At 41.1% G+C, this 24,303-nt stretch overlaps 1 protein-coding gene across 2 annotated transcripts in view; it reads right to left on the minus strand.

Annotated features, from left to right (window-relative positions):
- Window positions 1–4,917: 4,917 nt before the first annotated feature.
- farp2 (FERM, RhoGEF and pleckstrin domain protein 2) overlaps window positions 4,918–24,303 on the minus strand; it is a 42,294-nt gene continuing 22,908 nt past the window's right edge. Inside the window, exons 14-27 of one of the 2 annotated variants that reach the window (XM_074667993.1) lie at window positions 19,894–20,027; window positions 19,542–19,631; window positions 18,041–18,174; window positions 17,865–17,946; window positions 17,528–17,765; window positions 16,684–16,814; window positions 16,541–16,609; window positions 16,361–16,450; window positions 15,428–15,510; window positions 13,417–13,535; window positions 13,008–13,171; window positions 9,900–10,007; window positions 9,660–9,811; window positions 4,918–6,332 (exon numbers count right to left, since the gene is read on the minus strand). In XM_074667993.1, the coding sequence (XP_074524094.1) occupies window positions 6,239–6,332; window positions 9,660–9,811; window positions 9,900–10,007; window positions 13,008–13,171; window positions 13,417–13,535; window positions 15,428–15,510; window positions 16,361–16,450; window positions 16,541–16,609; window positions 16,684–16,814; window positions 17,528–17,765; window positions 17,865–17,946; window positions 18,041–18,174; window positions 19,542–19,631; window positions 19,894–20,027 (1,688 nt within the window). In that variant the 3' untranslated portion in view covers window positions 4,918–6,238. Of the gene's footprint in view, window positions 6,333–9,659; window positions 9,812–9,899; window positions 10,008–13,007; window positions 13,172–13,416; window positions 13,536–15,427; window positions 15,511–16,360; window positions 16,451–16,540; window positions 16,610–16,683; window positions 16,815–17,527; window positions 17,766–17,864; window positions 17,947–18,040; window positions 18,175–19,541; window positions 19,632–19,845; window positions 20,028–24,303 lie in introns of both variants that reach the window. The other variant, XM_074667992.1, reaches the window with a different exon arrangement.

Genomic DNA, 24,303 nt, shown 5'->3' on the forward strand with positions numbered 1-24,303 from the left:
CCTCCCCTCCGCCCCCATCCCAACTCATGCAGCACAAACACACACTGACTCAGTTATCTCAGATGATTATTACACCGGAATTTATTAGAGGTGTGTCTGAAAAACAAAAACACCAGATCCGATCTGAGATGATTCACATCTGTAATTCAAAGAGAAACTCAGAGCATCCGGAGTTTTTGATCAGGCGCTGATCTTTGCAGAGGTGGGCGCAGAGTAAACTTCATAAACAAAGACCTTAACTTTTTTTTTTTTTTTAAACAGTTAATCCATTAATTCTATCAAAACAAACAAAAGTTAAAAGGTCTCATTAACCCAAAAAGATTTAATCCAAACTGATAATATCCATAAAGATCTTACTAAAGCTGTCTGTGATCCTTCCATGCAGGAGCAGGGCCCCAGTCCCTCATCTTTCTCAACTTCACTGGATTTGCTCCTCTTCTGGAAATTCTGTCTCTTTTAAGTGATCCAGATTATTTGGCTTAGCAAGAACTGCCTCTTTCACCCCCAAATAACACCTTGCTGCAGTGGCGTGCACAGACTTTTTGAAGGGCAGGGGCCGAACTGGCCGAGGCATAAGCGACATAAGCAGCCGCTTAGGGCCCCATCACCACCAGGGGGGCCCCCCAAGAGCGAGAGCTGTGGTAAATGAACTTGCATATGTGGTGTTCAAAAGCACTTAGCAGTACATTGTGATGCAAAAAAAAAAAACTGTTTTGGGATCAGCCATAGGAGATAGAGTTTGTGCCTTGGCAACTGATGACAGTGTGACCATTTTTATTTGATGGCTAGGCCAATCACTGCCTCTTGCGCCAGCCCCCCACTAAAAGTAATGCATAAATCAAAATCTAAAAGAAATAAGAGAACAAGTTCCAAAGTTTTGACAAAGCTGAGTTTAACATACCATTTTTATTTTATTATTATTATTATTATTATTATTATTATTATTATTATTATTATTGTTATTATTATTATTATATTTATTATATTCTTTGTGTGTGTGCAACTTCAAAGGAAGTGTTTGCAATCAATGACCCACAAATGATGATTTTAAAAGGAAACTAAAAGTTTACAGACAAATCTGAAGTGTTGTAATCATTTATAATGAGCACTGTACATGTTTGAAATACAGTTGGAAAATGAATGTGAGATTTAGTGTTGGAGAATAATAATCATGTGTGAATTATAAAACAGTCAATAAGAGTCTGTGCTCAGTGTAAGAGGGCCCCAAAATGAAATTCGCCTAGGGCCCCATAAAGGCTTGGTCTGGCTCTGGGCAGGGATGAAAAGAAAAAAAGGCACTTAAAAAAGAGTTTTTGCCACTGAGAAGGGCACTAATTTCATTTTTGCCTTCCAAAAGGACGGTATTTCATGTTTTAACAAGTGGCAAAGGGAGCAGTTAAGTGTGTTTTGCCAACCAAGAGGGCACTTTAGCGTGTCGTGGCTCCTAAGACAATAGCTTAGCATGTGTTTTTCAAAAAGATGGGGTCAACCCCTGTGCACACCACAGCCTCGCTGTATTATTTTGGCACACAAAAGTGACAGGTCATTCACAAAATGACACATGGATCCCCATTTCAACATCGAGATGTGTGCTGCCACAGGACTGTGTTCCTGTAACAGTCAGGTAATGAATATGAAGGTGTTAAAGAAAAATTAATTTGATGAAGGTTAAAGGTTTATAAAAACCATTTTTTAAATTAACATCAATTCTTAAACATGATTTTAAGCATGGTGGCTGAGATTTAAAATTACATCTGGAGAGACCATAGCATTTGGCAAATGAGCCCTTCTTCATGGTCAAAATATTAAAAAAAAAACAAAAAACAGTCGCACTACATTACCCATAATGCATACTGTTCTTCCTTGCAAACTCTAGCTCACAGTGCAAGTTTTCAGTCTGTGTGTAGATTTAGCTTGTCCGACATCAGCGGGGCTTTTTTGCAGATTAACTCTAAATAGATAAACCAATTCAAACCCTGTAAAAGAAAATTCAGTATGGGAGTTTTGTTCAATACGTCAGACTTTCCTTAAAATAGCCGCTGACTGAAATCATATAAATCAATGAACAAAGCTGATTGTATGCCAAATGTCCAGAGACATGATGACAAAATCATCATCAAAAAGTGCAAAGAGATAGTCAAAAGTAGGGGATTAACTATTACATTACTAATCTTCTGTCTGTTTGTGAAAAACAAACATAAAGGATTAACCAATTATCGTGGCTTGGCAGTGAGTCTGAGAGGTAACATGTTTATGAAGTGTTATTAGCTGCTGTCAAGAAAGATTTGATCACCTTCAGGTGGCACCAGGCTTGTCTGATGAGGTATGATGGGTGTTGCACTTCTAACAGGAGGAAATAACGTGAAAGGAAACAGGAGTGTCCGCCTGGTTATTATTATACTGGGTTTCAAATGGGGAAGTGTAGTTATCTCGTGTTCCCTCTGTGACACACTGACCCAGCTGAGATTAGAGTAAACAGCTATCAGGATTCGAGAGAGTCAAACTGAACCTTTCATTTCTGTCAGGCTCTGTCATTTCTGTGTAAACACTTTATTATCTAAACATATTAAGGTTGTGAGGTAACCTGTCCTCTGATCTGAACACAGTGACAGGGGAAATGAATTAGCTCCATTTATGCCTCTCTGGTGTAAAACGTCTAAACTTTGACAGCAGACAGGTAACAGCTCCACACCTTCTCCACTCCCTAACAGAAAACAGTTTGAAAGCTTTACTTGGCAGAGGAGTGATAGTGTCACCAGTGGGGAAGACACCCCACCCTCGGCTCACGCTGTTAAGACATGCCTGAGGAATGCCCTGCTTTGTTAATGACTGCTGACAGATAAGCAGAATCTTAATACCATACACAAGCAGGAGCAGAGGCGCTAACTGTTAACCACTGTTTGATCGCAAATCAGAAAAACATTCTTTCTCCTGTTTTACTACGCTTACAATTAAGTCAAGTGCTAAAATTTATATTTCATTCATTAACACTGCAGCATCCTTATAGGTGATTCTAACCTCTTCTCTTCATAAACCCCCAAATCAAGAGTATGATATTCAACATGTCCATTATGTTTTTCAAACTATGTATAGACTATTTACTGTTTGTAAACAATTACTCAGTTTTTATGACCACATTATCAGACCATCAAATGCATTAATAAACGTGTGCCAGTATAACAGAAACCCTTTCAAGCAGCACACAGACCACAGAGTCTGAGACCCAAGTTGTAAGAAAGGAGCCAAAAAACTGCATCCAAACAAAGAACTTCACCAGATATATCAGAATAATATGGTTTTAAAATTTAGGATTGATAATTAGGATATAGTAAAAAAAAAAACCTGATAATATACCAAAGTTTGACAGTTTTCTTCAGAGTTCAGTTGGAGACAATTGTTCCTTAACCATTGCTTGGTTTGTACCAAGCAGGGGATTAAAGGTCCCATATTCTGCTCCTTTTCTGCAGTTTGATGGATCATTGATGTCTTCATGAAATGGTAGTAACATGTTTTGGTCCAAAAGCCAATAAATCAAGCACAGCAGCATTGTTTCCAGGCTCTCATAGCCCCTCTGTCCAGAACGCTCTGATTTAGTGGGCGTGTCCTTCATATGTAAATGAGCCACCGCTGATACTGCCCCGCTCTTCAGCATCACTAAGAGAGCGGCGCCACGAGCTCCGAGTGCACAATGTTTAGAAAACAGCGACGCTCATTTATAATAACGTTACAGGCTAAAACAACAGGCTAACCGCAGCTAAAGTTGGCATCCTGAAGCTAACACAGAGACAGGGGGGACACTGAGGAAAAGCTCTTACATCTGCTCCACAGCACACAGCATTTAAAATACTCACATTTCCAGGGTCCGAGGTTTGTTGGTGGATGGTTGTTAATGCGCCTGGATTCAGGACCAGTCTAGCTAGGCTAGCCCTCTGTTGTACTGTCCAAAGTTGGAAAAGCAGTCAGCCATGAAGTGACTAACACACACATGCACAGTTTTACTGAGTGTAGCTGGCACATTTCCCTCATAAATGAACTCTAGCCACTTAGTCTTGTCTTATTCTAAGATGGGAAGCTTGAGCATGTCACTATGTGGCTGTTTACAGCAAACATCGGCGCAGCTCTTCAGCTTTGGCATTCTGAACAGCAGAGGGGAGGAGAGTGAGCGGGATATTTGCTACGGTAAACCAACCAGGTCAGACTTGCTCCTGATTGGTCAAAAAAGGGAATCGCTCACGTCAGCAAATCCCAAACAGCTCCTTTTAGGTCAGGATTTTACATTCACAAACACTTCTAAGTACAGGACTTAATAAAGTGTTTTTTGCATAATATGGGACCTTTAAAGAGCTCAGTTTGTGAGTTTCAGGAGCCTTGAATGAGCAGTACAACTGAAGGTCATTAACAAAAAGATGGCAGGAGACATCATTGAACTGCTGAATCATGTAACTGAGGGGGAGAATATACAACAGGAACAGGAGGGGTCCTAGGACAGAGCTCTGGGGCACGCCACACAGCAGGTTGCCTGGCTCTGACATAATGTGGTTGGCAGAGACACTAAAACTCCTATCAATGGTAAGTTCAGCTGAGGTCACCAGTTAGCACGGTCACTCTCTTCTCCAAAACACCAGCTGCTCTGTAATGGTTGTGATCTTGTTAGAATTCAGTAGGACTTGAGTCCACAGTGGAGTATAATATCTGACTGACCACGGAACAAACAGACATTTTTATGCTGCTTACAGTTTTAACTCAGATTTAAAAGAACACTAACCCCCCTGGATGAATGGAGCTAAACGCTGCTAATGTTGCCAAAATGGTGGGTTGTAAAGAGGTGTATTTAGCTTCAGGTATGCTTTCTGATTAATCTGCAAAGCAAAGTGTGTAAAACCACCGTTCATGAACACAAAGTGACAAACTGTGATCAAGAGGAACTTTTATTTGTTAGGGTTTCAATGGAATAACACAAGGACTACATGAGGGCATTCAGGAGCATGACGACATGCTGGACAATAAATAGGAGTAACTTAGTGAAAAGCATACCGTGCAACAGGGAGTCTTTCACACACACACACACACACACACACACACACACACACACACACACACACACACACACACACACACACACACACACACACACACACACACACACACACACACACACACACACACACACACACACACAGTGAATATCAGAAGGTTTGGAGACCACCTCCATCATCACCTTGATGTTACAGCTCCAGGGGCTTCTCCACACACACACACACACACACTCATAGAGGGTAAAGATTCCAGTCTTAATACAGATATACCAAATAATGCCTTGGCTGCATGAAACGCACTAAATAACTGACAATAAGCTTCACTGGTGTCTCAAATAAGTCAGCTCCCATTTATCTCAAACAGTCTGACACACAGCAAGTACCAAAACACCAACATAAGTTCTTCTGCTTTGTTTTTAGAGGGAAAGACTTCATACACATAGCAAACACTACTCAGTATGTCTTCAAGCTGTAATCCCTATGCAAAAAAAATAAAAATAAAAACAGGATACATTTGGTTACATGTGATATTAAAGACAGAAATGTAGCACCAAACTGGCCATAACAGAGGAGATCGAAGCAGCACAGCTCCCTTTTGTACATTATGAACATCCTTTAAACATCAAAAACACGTGCATGTCATGGTTCGCTCAAAACTCGCCATGCTGCTCTAAAAGTTACTCGTAAACATGTTTCAACTTCCCATGATCCTTCTGCCTGCCTCCGTCCCACATTCATCTGACTCTCTGAAAACGATCCTTTACCTTCATTTTCCACGTGCTGTAAATCACCCGAGTCAAGTCATCACACAGTGCTGCACCGATCAAAGCTTCAGTCAGCGTTTGCTGAAGGTTAAAGTTCTTCAAACTGAATTTAAACTCTTTGTGCTTGAGTTGGTCCCGTTTAACAGTATTTCCCGTCAGTCTATGTAATGAGTGCTACACATGCAAACTGATCAAAATATACACGTCTCCCTTTCATTATATCCTGCACTCAGGAACAAATGTTATCATTTACAGCATTTACCAAAAAAAAGCAACGAGCATTACAGTTAAATCCTCACACTGAGCAATGTTAACACTTAACCTGGCAGCATCAGTCAGTCATGGTTCAAATCATCTCCTCATAATTACACCGAGAGTGAGACTGTACGCTTGTTCTGCCGCGCCAGAGGCCCAGCCTCCAGATGTGCGATGTTTGATTCAGTTTCCGTTTATCTCCATGGGACCTCCTTTAGGTATGAGCAGGCTCATTCGACCCGTGGTGCTGGCTGCACTCTTGATCACCTCCATCCATCTGTGGAGACAAGACAGCAGGCGGCTTTTAAAACCAAACCTAAATCACTTGAAAAACATGAGACTGGTATTTTTAAACCTTGGCCCAACATCAACACTACTCTGAAATGAATGATGGGTACAGAAAGTTCTGGAGTTGCTCCAGAGGAATGGTACGGCCAGCAGGTCTGAAATGTGCAGTAAAGATTCACTAGGAGTGGATTACTGCTGCTAAGAGCACCGAGAAATGTGCATCTCTTATTCTGTTTCCCCCTCTTAACCCAAGGTCCAACACACAAAGCAAACAGCAAAAATGCCAAACTCAAACCTAATTCAATAATAAGGATTGGGATCAGGACACCCCTAATTATTATTATTACTATGATTATTACAAGGCTCCTCAAGTCCCTGGAGCCTGAGGACAGATGGGCAGCAAGAGCCAGAATATCATGGTGTTATCAAGTGGGCACCTTCTGTCTGTGGTGTTCAGTTAAGCTAGGCCCACAACACCTCAGAGAGGCTAAACAGTTAGCTCTGGCATCCAGGAACATCCCACTCTACGCCAGCTCTCACCGTCCATCATATCAATCAGCAGAACTCCCCACTAACAACTCAAGCCAATCAGTATTCACGTTTACATACAGACCCAGGCTCAGTACATGCAAACTCCAGGTAGTAACAACGCTGACACTCCCCACAGCCGCCCCAACCCTTAAACCCAGCAACAAGAGGAAGAGTCTGTAGTTGGATGTTAAAAAGAAGAGCTAGAGCCAGGACATGGAGGCTGGTCTAGACTCCAATTCATCCCTGGTGGACTAGGCTTCCTGCTCTGCCTCCAGAAAAGAGAAAAGAGATACAACAAAAAGGCATGTACACAGGTTTTCTGTTATTTTGGCCCAAAAACTTTTACAAACTTCTTCACTCAGGTCTACTGACTGGTCCTAACTGCCTCGTTTGACATTTCCTTTAGCAGTTTCTGTTCATTTACCCCCAACTCCCTGAGTAGTGAGAAACTTAATCAGGCTGAAACCCTTTTCATCCATTCATTTCACCCATAAGTGGCTCATGGACCCATTTTCAGTGGGTCTCTCCCTGAGCAAAAACAAATAAATAAATAAATAAATAAAATCAAAAGAAGAAAATAATTCTGGGATAGGGTTAGGTTTGTGCAGCAGGGTGCCAGCTAATCCCCTGTAAAGCTAACTTATAACTGCCATTTCACAGTATTGAAGAAGACCTGCAAAGCTTGTCGCCACTACAACAGCAACATTAGATTTGGACTTTCTTCAACTGCAGAGTAAGGAGAAGGGCTCAACAATGTTGGAAAATATTCTAACTGCGATTTTTTTGGACCAATGTGATTGCGATTCAGCATGTAATTTTTGGGGGAGGGACAATATCTTCATTATTATTCACTAAACAAAAGCAATAAATCGTTCTATAGAATGACCTACATGACAAAGGATACTGTCAACATATAAACAATTCTTTCCTGTAGGCCAGGTCAACATGTTAAGATGAAATGAGATGAATTGATGCATGAATTGATAAGAATAACATATCTTTATTCAACTATTACATTAACATTAGAATACTGACTGGTTGATTCAACTTGGAACCTTGTAGGTTTTTCTGGCAAAAATATTCCACGTCTACATGTTGATTTTTGCTGGTTTTAAGGACGAACAAGTACAAGTTACTATATTCTCTCCAGGTCCGTGTACATGAAATTTTTATTTCTTTTTGAATTTTTAAAAAAATGTAGTAATTTATCTTAATTGCAGCCTTTGCAATTTAAAAATTGCATTCTATTACATTGCAATGTAGGTTTCAATCAAGGGGCAACATCCAGTAAGTAAAAATGAAGCCTAATGAAGTGCTAAAAGTCGCCTCTTGTTGAGAATCTGCTTGAGGCTGGCTGCAGAAAAAACACAAGTCACGTACACACCCAGCAATAAAAACAGACTTTTATAGCATTAAAAAACATACTTACAGCCTGCTTAAAAAAACAGCTTGGGTCTAAAACGCTGATTTTACTATCAGCACACACTGTACGGTGGGTGAATTTTTTTCTATCTCTGCTGTTAAGAAGTTATTAGGATCGTTTGATTGTCCAATCAGAGGCACAGCTCAGGTCATATGACGGCCAGGCGCCCTGTAGCTGCTCAAAGAAAAACTAATTGCTGACGTCATAGTGAATGTGGCTGCGTCCACGGATTGGCTTCATTTCATGGTTTCAGGAACAGACGGGTGACGTCGCGGATGCTTTGTCCATGTTTAGCCCTATTAAGGAGGGTAAAACCTCAGTGTTTTGTGCAGCGAGGTGTTGGTGATATAAAAGAATGAAGCTGATAAACTGGCATACTGTGATATTCAGTACTATCTCAGGTTGAAACTTAAGAAGTTCCTTGATTTGGGTCTCAGTTTGTCATCAAGAGATGTCAGTGGGTAGACCAGTCTAAAACCACTGCTCTACATCTTCTACAGGAAAAATCCACTATATCTTTCAAAGCTGGCTGTTCTGTCTCTGCTGCCAAATCTGCATATCTGAGATTTTCCTCTCACACACCTCCTCCACTCAGTCCGCCTGTGGTGCTGTCAGTGCTATGGTCAGATTAGTGCAAACCAAGCTGTCTCCTTGTGGTAAGTCAGTAAGAACAAGTCGCGCTAATCAAAAAAAGAAAAACAGAACATCCTGCCCGAGAACATTTTGATAGGTTAGGACAGGTGTGTCCTGTGTTAGTGGTGGTGAGACAGCTACAGCTCCACTGATTGAACCCTGGGTAATAAAACAGGTCACTTTGTGTGCAGATATATAATTTTTTATGACATTCAGAGGTTGGACTGTTGTCATGAAATGTTTGGGCGTGACAACTTTACAAATACTGCGCCACAGTTCTTTCATCTTTCAGCACACGGCAAATATTCACTCTAACCGTTCACGGCTGTTTGTTCCAGTGTGAACACAGCGCTTATTTGAAATGAGGCTCATTGGCAAAGAAAGAGGCCAATTTTACACACTATGAGTTCGTAATTGCTCGTAATGGCTCTACTGACTATTTGTGGTGCATTTAACATCAGGTGTGCACAAAAACCTCACAATCCTTTGGTAAATTAGGCCTTAAGGTCAACATTTGTGAGCAAATGTGCCTGTTTAACATACACGCACTACGAGAGCATGTTTTTTAAGTTCAAATGTTGAAATAGTTAACAAACTCTACTGATTATATGAAACATCAGCCCATAGTTGAAAGAGTTGGAAAAGACAGCCTAACACCAGTGCCATGTTTCAAAGCTGATCTGTAAAATGTGCAACAGTATTTTAAAGGATTAGAAAGAAGTCACTGACCTTTCAAAGGTGTACTCGCTTTCAGCCCTGAAAAAGTAAACATGGGACTTGAACTGCAGTTTGAAGACGTACTCCTTGTGGATGCTGTCGGACTCTTCAGGGGTGCTGACGGTGTAGCCCAGCAGGGGAAGACTGGCCAGAGGGAAGTCGTCCTGCAGCCACATACAGAAACTCTTAGTTCATAAAGATCTATCTGCTTCAGTTGGAGGAAATATCAAGTTTCAGGATGTGCAGACTCACCTGATGCGTTTTGTAGAAGAACAAGCAGAAGTTAGTGAAAACCACCCAGAGTTTCTGCCAGCCGTTACTGTTCTTGAACTTTCTCAGGAGGTAACCTGAGAGCTGGTTCTTCAGGGAGAAGAGATGGAAGCAAAGATTAGACAGAGAATCATGACCAGCATCAAATTATTTATTGAATATAACAATGCTGTGAGGTTGTGGATGAGTGTCTAGTTGTGATGCATATATTGAAGTGATGTGTGTGATTAGGGCTGCTGAAGAGACTACTGAAACTGAGAGACAACACTTTCTTGCTTTCTTTGGACGACTTTTGAACAAGTTCGACAAAGAATATTTTGGGGGACATTTGCTCTTTATTTTTTTGTTTTTTAGGTAAACAGGAGCCAACCTGAAATCTGCAGCCTCTGAGAATGAGAGGATAGTACTTTACTACACTGCTGATCAAACTTACTGTGCACACTGTTCTTCTAGCACCAAGATAAATCCTGGTGTGTTGGACAGACGCCCAGGAACATTTAGAAACTTTGATATTTGCTATTGATGGGTTAAAAGACATAATCATTAAGTCTGTTTGCCTTGTCACAAGGAAGAGTTGTACATTTGTTTATTCTTAGTCAACTCTAAAAAAAAGCAGTTCAAAAGGTCTAACTGATCTACTTTAACCTCTGTGTTTTTCACATCCAAAGTGTTGATTTTAATTCTACTTAATTCTATAAACAAACAAAATAAAGGCAAAAAAATGACCTAGTCTACGTTCTTTAGTTGTTTTCCTGTGCATGGCGGAAGCGTAACAGGTAGGCTATGTTTCAGTTTCAGTCACATCCTTATAATGCTGTCACAAATCTGTCTGAATCATAATTTGGGCCCGTATGCATGACAAGCCATTAGCGGGGAAAACGGACCGTTTGTACCAACAGGGGAAAAAAAACAATTGGCAGTATGCATGAGCCAGGTTAACGGCCCAAAAGAGTGTTGGATTTGATCGAGGTTTACCCACCATTACAGGCGCTAACAGCAGGATAACAGCACCTGTTCGTCTGTTCAGAGGCAGACATGGCGCAATGCGTTACAGTTTGAGACAAAATATGCAAAGACAGTGCACAATCCTTTGGAAAGGTGACGATGTGTGATGTGATACGATGTGATACAGCAACTTTAGATTTAGGAGACACATTTTATCAGTGAAAAGATGAGATAGGGGAGACAAACTGGCGAAGCTCGCTGCCGTCAGTTTAAAAGTTTGATTCACTTTTTGATTTAAAGCGTCTGGGTCCTTCCAAGATGTGTGTGGTGAAATGTTGGAGTTCATAAACTGCTTTAAAATGTATTCATCAGGTACTGGGGCATTGCTGCAGCACTTGTTCTTCAAAGCAGCTTTCATATTACTGATTTTATTATTGAGGTTTTCTACTGTGAGCTCAGAAACACCACACACATTTACTCTGCTCACTATCGACAAACTTTCTCTTTCTCTTTGTTTACCTCATTGACTCACTGATAACAGCTGTTTGTATATTCTAGTAATTAAATCTCCATTTCTGCCTCTTAAAAATGTTTTCCTTGATCTTCTCTCAGTCACACTGTTACCAGTCGCCAGTTTGTGAGTGGTGGACATGTGCAGTTAGAGTTTGTTTGACGGGGTTTTCCAGGAGGTTTCCCTTAATTATGACTTAATCTGTACCTGCGTCTCTTTTATGGTGTAATTAGTTAACTGGAAGATTATTTGCAGTCGTGAATGCGGCTAACGCTGCAGCCAAACGGGCCGTTCCATAACAGAACGTTAGAACTAATGGTCCTGTTTATTTAATGATTGAACGTGCATACAGGCCCAGGTAGTTAGCTAAAAACTATTCATAGATCTAAGTAACTCATTATCTTCATAATTAAAACAGATATAAACTGTTAATTATAGACAGTTACCCGGATGTTTTCAAAAGCAACAACTCTACAAAACCGAGCAGGAATCTGGAGCTGTGAGAAGTATTTTTAATAATCCTGATTCTTTTTTTAAAAAGGGGACATTTTTGAAGTTGAACAGTGATGCTTATCTGTTTCAGATATTTTGTTCTCTGATGCTTAAAATCACTTTTAGTTCTTCCTCAAGTTCTTCCAAAACCTTGTGTCACAGCCTTGTGTTTTATTTCTACCCATGCCTACAGACACAAGGATGGCTGCCCTGACTGTTTATTTTTCTTTCCTCCGTTTTATAACTGTTTTTATTTGCCCCTATGTTTATTTTTGACTGTATTTGTTTTGTTGGGCATGTGAAGATAAGAGCGGATATTATTATTTAGATCTCTTAAGTTAGTTTGCAGATTTAATATGATGCATAAATAAAGAAAAGCTTCACTGTTTATTTTTTCATTTTTTAACATGATTAAGTATAGACTGAGTTCTTTTAACCCTGCAGTGCTCTGTGCTGACAAAGAAAGTGAAGTTTCTCTTCTTGTCATTGACAATGGCCCATGGAAGCTCTAGTACCTGGTTCATGCGCAGGTAATCAGTGAGAGACAGGTTCTGGTTTCGGTACCAGCAAACATGTGTGATGGTGTTTGGTCTTTGACCCTGACCGAGGAGATAACGAGGAGGAAGCTCTGGTGAGACAGCTGGAGAGCTGAAGACTGAAAGAGTGAAGAGACAAAAAGAAGGAAGAGAGGGTGTAGAGGTGTTAGCATGTTAGCTTTTGAGGAAGAAAAGAGGAAAAAATGATGTTCTCCAGGTCTGTGGAGGAAGAATGTTAGTGCCAGAGAAAATAAGACCCAACAGTTACTTTCTCATCATTGGTTAGCCATCAGTTACTGTAAAGTAAGAAACAGAAGACAATCCAAGAGACACCCAAGTCAGGCAAGAGATAGAGGAGAAACACAGGGGTTAAAAGGAGCATGGAAGGAAACACAGTCAGGATTAAGAAGAGGGTGAAACCTCAGGGATCCAGCTGTTCTTCTCCAACCAAAGGATGTAAGTTTTGAGATTAATGCCAAGCGCATGTCATTTAGTTTAACTTGAATATATGCCTTTTTGCATTTTTCTTTTGTGTGTGTATGAGTGTGTGTGTTTCTGGATAGGAGTGTAGTAGTAGTGTGTCTCTTAGGGGCAGGGGAGGAGTACCTCCACAGCCAGGCTGTGATCAGACATAGACACGCTGGTGTTGCGGTGCCAGCACACATGCATGGTGGTGTTGGCGCGGTGGTGTGTCTGCTTGTCCAGTGAGGTGCGGGAGGAGTTCATGTCATCCTCAGACTCCTGCTCCAGAGACACCTCGTCAGATGATCCTGAGGGAGGAGGAGGAGGAGGAGGAAGAGGTGGAACAGGAAGTTTTGGGAGGAAGGGATTAACTTTACATAGAGCCAACCAAGTGCTACTTCCCAAGGAAGGAGAAGGCTCATTAAGAATCACTCATTCAGCTGAGGGAAACACAAAAAATCACATGAAGCACACACACACACACTTTAACACTCCGAGCAGGTGTAAAGTAACCACAGAGCTTTTTACCACAGATGAACACAGAAGCTCTTACTGTTGGAGTGATCTCCAAGACCAGAATCCAGGAAGATGCTGGACTTTTCTTGGGACTTCTTGGACATTTCAATCGCCAGGTTAAGATCCTCAATCCACTTCCCCATCTCCACCTTAGAGCTGAAATCACGAAGAGGAGACAGAATGTCAGTCCAGTGAAGCATGCGGTGAAGGCTGCATGCATTATCTGTGCAGCTTTAAAAGAGGAAATAGATATTACATGAACTGCCTTCAAGGTAACAGGTGAACAATTACAGCCAGGAAAATATGTACTCTATTAAATTTCTTAACTAAATGTGATGAGAACAAGAAAAACTCTCTGAAGAATTTCAGCTGTTGCGAATAAGAGGATTTTTTAATGGATTAAAATACTTTTTTTTAACTGGGGGTTATTCACTCTGGGATTATTCTTTAGTGTTTTGTCTCAAGTTTAATCCATGTTTTACTACAACATGTACCTAACATTAATCTGAAGTTAACTTAATTTCTAAAGCAAGAATGTGTGGATGATAAAAATGTATATCAATACTGACAAATGAAGTTCATGATGTAAAACAAACATTTTTAGTGTAAACCAAAGACGTTAGTGAGTCTGAGCCTTTGCTGTTTTGTAAATGTCCTGTCGCAAAACATCTGAAAAGAAAAGCATTACATACAGCACTGAAAAAAATGTAGTAGACCATGTCTCATAAAAGTGAGAAAACTAGCATCCAGCACCATGATGAGTAGGGATGCACGATATTACCGGCACATTATCGGTATCGGCTGAAAAAAGCTTAAAAACACGTTCATCGGTATCGGCAGATATGAACATTTCTGCCCATAGGCACAGCCGATAAGGTGCTATTCAGTTAGGATTATTATTATTTTCCATCTGAAAAATAAGCTCCTTAAATAAAATGTAGCACTTCATTTATTTGCACTGCAGAGCTCTGTGTCTGTCACCAGGTTGTTACAGTAGCTCCAAAATAATCAAATGCAACTTGGTTATGTTTAAAAATGCATTGTACATTTAAAGTTCATGTGATCTAAAGAAAATATTTTTCTGTATTTCAATACTGAATGTCTTGAGTTTGAAAAAATAATACATTTCTTATTTATGGTAAAATCAAATGTTTTTTGTCTTGTTTTATGTGTGTTTCTTAAACAAATAAGACCGTCACAATAAGATTAACATAGAAATTCCAGTACAGGACAAACTTAGCTGTCTTTACAGTATCGGTATCAGTATCGGTATCAGCCAAAAGGGGTTTCGATATATCTGCATATCCAATATGGGCAAAAATCCAATATCGTGCATCCCTAATGATGAGCTTTAATTCAAACTTTCTTCCTCTGAGTTCGCTACATGTCAACTTTTTGCACAGAAGAGAGGAGTTTCAAACTAAAATTATGATTTTATTCCCAAATTTAAGCCAGCACACTGGAATTCTCTGAGAGCTCAGAAATTAATCAAGTATTGCCTGGTAGTCTAGCTTGTGCACCCCATGAAGCAAGTCATCCGGCCAACCCGTCAGCCTGGGTTCAAATCCAACCTGCGGCACTTTTTTTTGCATGTTACTCCTCACTACTGCCCTATTTCCTGCTCTATCCACTGTCCTGTCCTCTAGAATGAAAAATGCGATTAAAAAAAAAAAAAATTAGGGATGAATCAAGAATAACCACCAACCACTTAAACATTTTTTTCTGTTCAGAAATGAAAAGAAAAAACTTTAATTTGCAAACCAAAAATTGATAATGTAGGTTTTTTTGTAAACCAGAACATCTAAAAACTTATGGATAAGCAATAGTTATTTTTTTAGCATTAAAGATATCATTTGGATTAAAGCACTTGCACATCCTGGTGGGTTAACCATTACAGAGACACAAGAAAATACTTTGGCAATCAGAGGTGTACCCTTTATTTAGGGCAGCAGTGGCAAACACCCTATACTGGGTTGTCGTCTAGTAACTTTGTTGAGCTCTGAATGTATTTTTCCTTATTTACTACGACTGTTGTCCTCCCTCCTCACCTGGCAGCCACTACAATGGTCCTCTGAGCAGAGTAGATGGTGAAGCAGTGAGGGACTGACCACTCGTTTTCACTTTCCTCAACCTGGAAAAAAAAATATTCAAAGCAAAAAGTTAGTGGCACTGAACCTAAAAACACCACATTTGTTTAGAGCTAAAGAGCGTAGAAGGAAACAAATTCAGACAGACTTGCTAATGAGCCTCTACCTGAGAGTTTTGCTCAGACTGCAGGCACATTACATTTGTTATTCAAATCAGACCTTTGAAACAAACGGTGCAGTGCTGTCATTTGCAAATGAATGCAGCTCATTTGTTTTATCCTGAAACCACAAATATGTCCACCTGAGCTGCTGGGAGTGTGCACAGGCACTTTTCAGTTTCTGAAAAGAGCATCAGGTAGCTCAAATAAGTTTTGACTCTACTTTCAAACTACAAAAAAGTTTACTGAGGTACTGAACTCAAGGATCCTTCTCTAATCAACATCTTCAACACTTCAGTTCTTTCTCTAGTCACAGGTCAGAGCGTGGCTTCAAGGTGCTTCATTTCTCAAAACAAGACACTACGACTATATGCAGCAAATCTGGGACTACACTGGTATATTTCTGCTTGATGTCCAAACATAAGCTGCTGCAAGGACTGGATGGACTCTGTCTCCTACATGTGTCAGAGTTTTACATCTACATAGGAGAAGGGAAGTGTTTGGGTGTCTGAGCTGGCAGAGCTCAGAGGACTTACCGGAGCGTCGAGCACTATGAGCTGCAGCCAGGAGTGAAGCAGAGACATGCAAAGTTAGGAGAACCAGGCCCTCCCTTCTGAACACACTGATCAGACCATACGGATGTTTCTAACCCACACTCTCTTTAGCAGTGAACTGAGGGCTCTGGTGGAGCTGCAGTCAGAAACTAAAGGAGGCTAAGTGGAGCGGATATACTCACGATCATGCCGTGAAGAGGCAGCTGGCCGTGCACTTTGAACTGATTGGTTGCAGTGACACCTTTGCTTGTGTAGAGGAGCATGTCTGAGAACTGAAAGAAAGAGGAGGGAATCAGGGCTGTGACTGGTATCAGAGCAGGAACGGGTTAAATTTATATTTTCAGCTGTAGTTTGGTCCTAACCAGGAAAAACATCCTTTGCTGCAGTCCTTTCTTGGTCAGCTTGTACAGACATCCCTCTCTGATGAACTCCTAAAAACAAACACATGCTGTGTTAGACTTTGTCCCAGCGCCCTCTATCCTCGGCTCTGTGTCACTGCACCCACCCTGCCCGGGGCCGTCAGGTTCTCTATGCCAATCAGGTCTCTCTGCAGCTCGGTTAGTTTCTGGAAGTTCTCCAGGCGGATCAGACTGCTCTGGAGCTGAGTGGCGATCTCAGCCACTTCTTTCAGAGCCTCTGTGAAGAAACACAAACACGTCTATCAGTGTCTTTAAATCAGATAAGGCCACTTCAGAAAATAAGCAAAAATTCTATCCCCATTTTTTGGTCATTTTGTTTTCAAGTTCCTGGGAAAAATGAGTATTTCTACTGTTTCTTGATCTCTCTCTTGAAATGCAGGACGAGTTTTGGACCAGAAATCTGATCCTGCTTTCTTTCAAGACCAAATATGTTTCTTATTGTGAATTTTTCCTTGGACTATGACAAAAAAGGTTGATATCTGACACCTACACACTGGATGACAGCAAATACAAGCTTTAGACATTCATTACAGGGACACTCAGGCTTATCACTAGTTTGTGTTTTTGGCTCAAATGGAGGAATCACAATACAATACATTGCTGGTTAAAGGCTCCTCACAAGGTCTTGAAAAATATTTTTTTGGGGTAATTATTTCAACCCTTTAACTTTTGTGGCTGTCTGAAAAATTGTTTATTTCTTTTTTGTTATGCTGTTTTAATTGAAAATGTGACAGTGTGACTGCATATTGGTATGAAAGTGGCAGTAAGTGGCAGTTTAGTTTGGTTAACAGGGCTGAAATATAAGCGTAATAGTGAAAAACAAACACCAACACTGGACTTTTCAAAGTAAATGCTATTTTTAAGAACCTCGGTGATGTTTTTTTTTTCTTTTTTTCAGTTCAGCAGCAGCTAAAAGAAGTTAATACTCACCTTTGCAGTCATCGTGATCCCTGTGGGAAGGAGAGTAATGCTTGCACAGGCGCTCCAGGATGAGCTTGTAGTGCATGAGGCGCTGGATGGGCTTGAGCAGGAATGTGTTGAGGGGCAGGTAGCAGACTTTCTGCAGCTCAAACTCTTTGTAGACCGTCTCCAGCTTCTTCAGCCTCTTGGTGGCTTTCTCCAGCTCTGTTAACACCTCGTCGTGTTTCTGCAGGTAGCTGGTGAATTCCTGAAGGGGATATCAAATGTGATTAAAGAGCTGTCTGTGTGTCCGTAAACAGAGGGAAGTTATGAGTTTCAGAAAGCAGAGAAAGCAAACCAAGCTCACCTTAAGAGAGCACATGTTCCTCAGCATCACATCTCCGATCCTCTGGTAGTCCCCTTTGACATGAGCATTGGAGCGTCCCTCCCTGTGGAAACACATCGAGTCTCTATCATCCATCATCACCATCAAACACTTTGATGCATCTTAACCACGAAAAGAGCCACTGAGCCACGTCCTACCAGAGAGCCAGCCTCTGGTCCAGCTCCTTCAGGAAGCCTCGGTGGAACTCATAGATGGGGTCGATGTTGGAGAAGAGGAGGGTCATCAGGCCTTCAGGCATGGCGTTTTCTTTAATCACAGCGCTGCGAAACCACTGGAAGAGATCCAAATCGAAATTTTTTAATTTGGACATGAAAAAGAAACAAACCTAGAAACACCAGAAAGTGTCAAAAGAGCAGAGCAAATGGAAGGATTATCAGTCTACGTCATCATTAAGATTCGCACGCATCTTGACTGCAGCGTTTAGCTCCATTCATTCAGAGGAGTTAGGGTTTTTTGACCACTAAATTCAACTTGTTATCAGCATAAAAATGTACGGTTGTTCTTTGGTCAGTTGTTAGAAACGACACTATACAACAGCGGCAACGTCTATAAAGTTTGGACCATCACAGAGCAACCAGTGTTTTGGAGTTTATAGCGACCATGCTAACTGGTGACTCTCAGCCACAGTATCAGTGGTAAACGGCTGAGAGTCACCAGTTAACAGGGTCACACTTTACTCTGAAACACCAGCGACATCTGCGGGAAAATAATTAACTCTGGACGTAGTTTTCTGGTTCTTTTATTATGAACCAGGTCTCAGACTCAGCAGTCTGTGCTTTTTTTGGTCTGGGAGGGTTTCTGATGTATCGACACGTGTTTACGTCCTGGTCTGTCACAGTCTGGTAAGTGTCCACGGATAATGCAGTCATGACCATTGAGTGAGAGTTGTGTGTTTTAACTGCTCTCTAGGTACACGCTGGATTTTGAACACAGTTTAAAAATGTTTTTTTTTGATGGTTAACTCCCCCACGTCAGTTGACAAACCATTATACTCTGCAGTGCTTCTGCACCCAAGTTGCCCGCATGTCCGCCATCGATAAACGAATAATCCCTCTATAGAGTTATTCAAAAAACTGTTTTATGACAGACTTCACTTTTGTTTACATTTCTAAAGAGATAATACATAAAAAAGAATAAAATAATAATTAATAATTCATGATCCAGTCCACTTCCCTTTTGTTATCTTAACATACAATAATCATCTGTTTTTGAGTTCGTATAAGTTAACATAAAATCTCATAACATTTAATTTTATGTCATTTATTTTTCACATGTTGTCTTAAAATAACACCACACAAATATAAATTGTCATTCTTAATATATACATTGATTCTTAGGCTTTACATTAGCTCCTTTCTGTTCATAATTATTTGTAAAAACAAAAAGAAAAAAAAGAAAAGCCTTTTGTGTCTTTCTAAGTTTAGGCTGCAAAGATTTTTTTTTACTTTCTTTGGAGGGGTGTTCTAGTATTTCATACCTAGGCTTTTTTATTTTATATTACAAAAACTGTAAAAAAAATAATTGTAAATTGACCTTTTCTGTAGAATATTGTTCAGAATGACGACATGTATATTGCAATCTACTTAATTCATTGCACAGTTATTATTGCATGAAATGAAAAAACAGAAAGTAACTCACCACTGTAATGACCTCCAGGTCTTTCAGGTATGTTCGCTCTGTGGTCAGAATCTCTTTGGCAATGAAGTAGGCCTTATCGGTGGGATATCGCTGAAGGAGAAAAAGACACAAGTTTCAAAATTAAGTGGTTTATGAAATATCAGATTAAAAAAAGCTAAATCTTTTTAAGGAAAACACTTTTCCTCTTATTTTTCTCTGATCATAAACAGCAAGGATGGATAAAAGTGCTCATTCTTTTTTTATTTCTATCCTCAAATCGGTTTGTGAGGCGGCTGGCTGGAAGGGTGGCATGTAAGCAGTGTACCTTCCTCCTGCCATCCTCCTCCTCCTCTAGCCTGGCATTGCTGCCCACCTCGCTCAGGAGAGGGCTTTGCAGGGGCGACGGGGCCTGACTCGGCAGGCTGAGGGTCGACATCTGGAAGGAGGGCGACAGGCAGAGGGGACCTTTGGAGTTGAGCGGTGAGAGCTGAGGGCTGTCCACGGAGTCTGTGGAGGAGGGAAAATAAAAAAAGGATCAAATTAAATCAGGATAATGAAGTTAAAAAGTTAATGAACTCTAAACAGACAACACGTGATCTTTTTAAATTGTGAGGAGTTTCAATCAACGGGAAAGCGTGTTTTAAATCTGTTTACATTCATGTCACTCAGTCAAACATTAAACAATGATCCTCATCCTGCCCCAGCCTCGAAAACTTCACTTTACAGCCTCACATTTAAACAAGTGGCCACAACAGAAACAAGGGAGGGCAGCACAGGCCCAGTAAAGTAATGGTTCCCATATTTCCCCCTCTGCTTTTGTTTTCAGGGCCCTCGACAAGAAGAACAAATGATTCATTGGCAACTTGAACGAGCACGGTTCCATTTCAGAGAACTGGCTCTTCTGCTTTTGTTCTGCCTTTGAGCTTCAGCAACAAAACAAGCCGATGAAGCACTCGGCTCTCCTCCTCGCTGGGTAAGGTCACCACAGCTGTTCTTCCACTTTTAATAGAGAGAAAAAAAGGGAGTGGGGGAAGGCCAAGAGGGAGGAAAAAAAAAAAAAAAGAGAGTCACTGCTCGACCCGGAAATAATTGCTCAGGCAAAGAGTTATCAGGAATGTGGCCTGTCTGCAGGGAAAACGGTTGTTTATAGTTTATCTCAGTGTGCCCCACAGGGAATGACACGAGAGGAGCCAGAGAGCAGACACTCGGCTCCACAAAACCAAGGAGAGGGTTTTCTGTGGAATGATTTGGCTGCAAGCCTGCGCAAACAGGGAGCACACACACACACACAATCACACACACACTCAGCTGGAATTAGGGTGAGGAATCTTGTGTGTGAGCTCGACCCAACCCCCAACAGCCTGAACGTTTTCTGCCTCAAATTTAAAGGGAAAAGAGAGACTGGGTCACTTGTTGCATAACACAGGCTTCTTGTTTTTGACGAATTAAACCAAAAACTGATAAAATAATCAAGTTTTATAGATGCCACGACATATTTAGAAGAGAATAAAAACCTGATTCGACTTAGGAGTATTATTTGTGGTTTGTTCTGTGAGGAAAAATGTATGTCACAGTTAAACCTGCGAGGTTTCATTCAGTTTCAGATCATTAGACACTAAACAGCATATGAATCGATCTTATATCTGAGTTTAACACTAGAAAAAGCTCTTCTCACATTCATAAAACTCTGTTTAAAGATTTAGGTCAATGAAAACTTTACTGTGCACAAGTTTTGTATCCCAACACCACCAAATGGAGCTACAAGAGCGCTGAATCTTCAAAATTCAGAGTGAGTCTCTAAAAGAATCTTAAGTCTGACATTCATGGTACCCAAAAGTGATTACTTTATTCTTGAGAGTAATACATACAAACATTAAGTACAGGTTATTTAGAATTATAAGTCATTATACATGTTCAGGATTAAGTGAGGATTATTTGATGCCTAAGTGCGGTTAGCTTAGCTGGTTATAAATGCAGCCATGTCAATTATTAACGCTTTAGTTGAAATGTGGGAAAATCAAATTGCAGAAAAAAACTTTTCAGCTCTATAAATAATAAAAAATCCATCAAGACAAACCCTTGATCAGATGAGTTACGTTTCACAGCCTCAAAGGCAGGAACTGTTCACAAATGGGATTTTAGATTCATTGCAGTGAAAGGAAAACGATGCTCGCCATCGTTTAAAATGACAATGAGAGCTAATGAGTTACCTCTTCAAACTTTCCCAGACGTTCACCAACATCTCAGTGATTGTTACTGAAAAGTAAACAGGGATGTACACCTGAGAGTAGCTTAAAAGCATGTTGCATTCAAAGAGTGAAATAAGTGCGAAAAGGCACTGAGGTGTGAGACGAAAGGAAGACTACGCTACGTACAGACGGTCTCACTTTGCAAAAGCTAAAGTGAAGCCCGCTTCAGGAAGTGATTCAAGCTGTGATCCCTGCCTGCGTCCCTGCTGTTAGCTGTTCACACGGTTAAAATGAAAATCAAGAGTGAAACCAGGATTCACTGTGAAGCAAACTCACACAGCAGAGATGGGGAAACATGCAGGTTAACTTAACGCTGGTTGTTAGTTTGGATATCACACAGTCCTAACCTCTCCTGTTCTAAAGACACACGTTAGCTCCTCAACAGAGAGAGTGGACATCACAAAGGGAGAGGACAACAAAGGGTTAAAAAAGGTGGTGCATGCTGTTAAATATGACTGCTCACCTGACAGCAAAACATCATTCCTATTCTGATAAGTAATAAAACATAAAGAGAATTTCTTAGCTCATGTGCAAATGAACAGAATCTGCTCTTGTTGGTACCAACAGTGATAGAATAAAGTGAAAACACCAAAGCATGCGACGGTCAAATGCCAGAGAGCAGACAGAGCAACATTTACCTTTAGTCATGGACCCACGGTTCAAGCAAAAGCTTCCAGGTTCAAACTAAAAGGGCGTCCTCAAATTTATAAACATTAAAGGTTTCTAGGATCTAAAAGTGCTACATCTAGAGAAGTACTTCTGTGGTTTGTATAACACATGGCCTACGTGCTGCAGGCTTCCTGTAAGCCTTGCACACATTCAGGTTTGTACATTCATTATTCAGAGTGGTGTTAATGGTGTGCTTCATGGCTCATTAATACACCGTTTACATTCTTCAACTAAAGCTAAAATGTTAGTTGTGTCCATTTGTGTGAAACATATTTAATCCTTCAGGTAACATGAGTCTAATGAGTATTTTTTCTCCTACATGCTGTCAGGCTTCATGAGGAAAAATGCTGAACCCAGCCAGCAGATGGCAGTGAGGCACACAGATAGAAACAGAGGAGTAGCTCTGCAGTGTGCCTATTTTAATAACAGGAGGCCTGTGAGAATCACTAAACCTGGACGACTTGTAGTTTTATTTTTACCCTGAGATTACAGACATGAGATTAGGAGCAGATTAATGATTACCATTTACTGGTAAACTTCACTGCAAAAGAAGTACCATCTAAGAAAGGAGAATTCAAGGCCAAATGGCGCAGCCAATGAGCAGAGGTACCTTATAAATGTCTGGGTTTCAACCCATTGTAAATAAGAATACTGTGAGTAAGTTACTGATTAGGTGAAGATATACACAGCTTCACGAAGAAAGAGCACAAAATGATCTGTTTTTGAGGGATTTACCAAGAAACATGATCAATATCAGTGGGCTTGCTGTTATAGAGGAGACTGAAACTTTCTCATGACGATAACGGCCAATACCAGACAAGCAAGAAGACAAGAGCAGGGGGAAAAAAGCACCACAACCGGACCACAGCGGAGGAACACCTGGAGGTCAAACCACTGACAAAAGGAGTGCTGAAGGGAGATGGAAGAGTAAATCTTAAACTCTACATCTCCGTAAAGAGCTAAAAACCAAACCATAAGTGACAATCATTAAGTGTAGAGACGGGTCTGGAGCTCAGGAGAGACCATGATGTGTAATCAGAGTGAACAAAGCTGTATCAGCTTACGATTACTGAATCACATTGTCATTTTTCATAACCATGAAAGCCTTGGACTGTGGGATCAACTGCCGTGGTAAGGTATCTTTGTGATCCCTCTACATTTTAATATGAGGAGGTCCTGAGGGGTCTGAAAGTGCCAGAGCCTGCAGGTTGTGGCACTGAAGCAGAAAGCCCTCTATGCCACTGCTCCCTGTCAGGGGGTTACTGTAAAACAGGTTCTGCTCCGGGGGGAGGACGCTGTCAGAGCCCCAGTCAGAGTCTGAGTCCGAGCTGTTCCCTGAGCCCTCGGTGGCTGTTGGAGGGTAGCTGAGCTGCTCCAGCTGCTCCACCAGGTCAGTGAACTGCACAGCAGAGCTGCTCTCAGACCGCACAGAGCATGCTGGGAAATTCACCATGGAGCTCCCCTCTGACTGGATGTCAGAGCCAGGCAGGCGCAGGGAGGAGGAGTCAGCGCCCCCGTACCCCACAGACATGGACTCACCTGCAGAGCTGAGCCCCAGGTTGTCCAGGGAGCTGCACTCAGAGCGGTTGTTCAGCAAAGAGCTGGTCTCAGAGTGACCCACGATGCTGTCAGGGAACACATTAGGGTTCCCATTTAGGTCCTCGATTCCTACACTAAACATCCTGTTTTTGCTGAGGTCGGACTCCTCCACATAATCAAACTGATCTACCTTATCGTCAAGCCCAAAAGAGAAGGCCTCTGCCCCCCCACCAAAGAAGGAGATCTCTGTGGGATCATCATCTATGAACTCCTCGGTGACATGCAGCGGTGAGCTGGACATCGAGAACAAGGGATTCTGTTTTGTA

This window comes from Halichoeres trimaculatus, unplaced genomic scaffold (assembly GCF_033239565.1).
Source record: "Halichoeres trimaculatus isolate MK-OKI-2021-1 unplaced genomic scaffold, fHalTri1.1 fHalTri1_scaffold_4, whole genome shotgun sequence".
Taxonomy (NCBI): domain Eukaryota; kingdom Metazoa; phylum Chordata; class Actinopteri; order Labriformes; family Labridae; genus Halichoeres; species Halichoeres trimaculatus.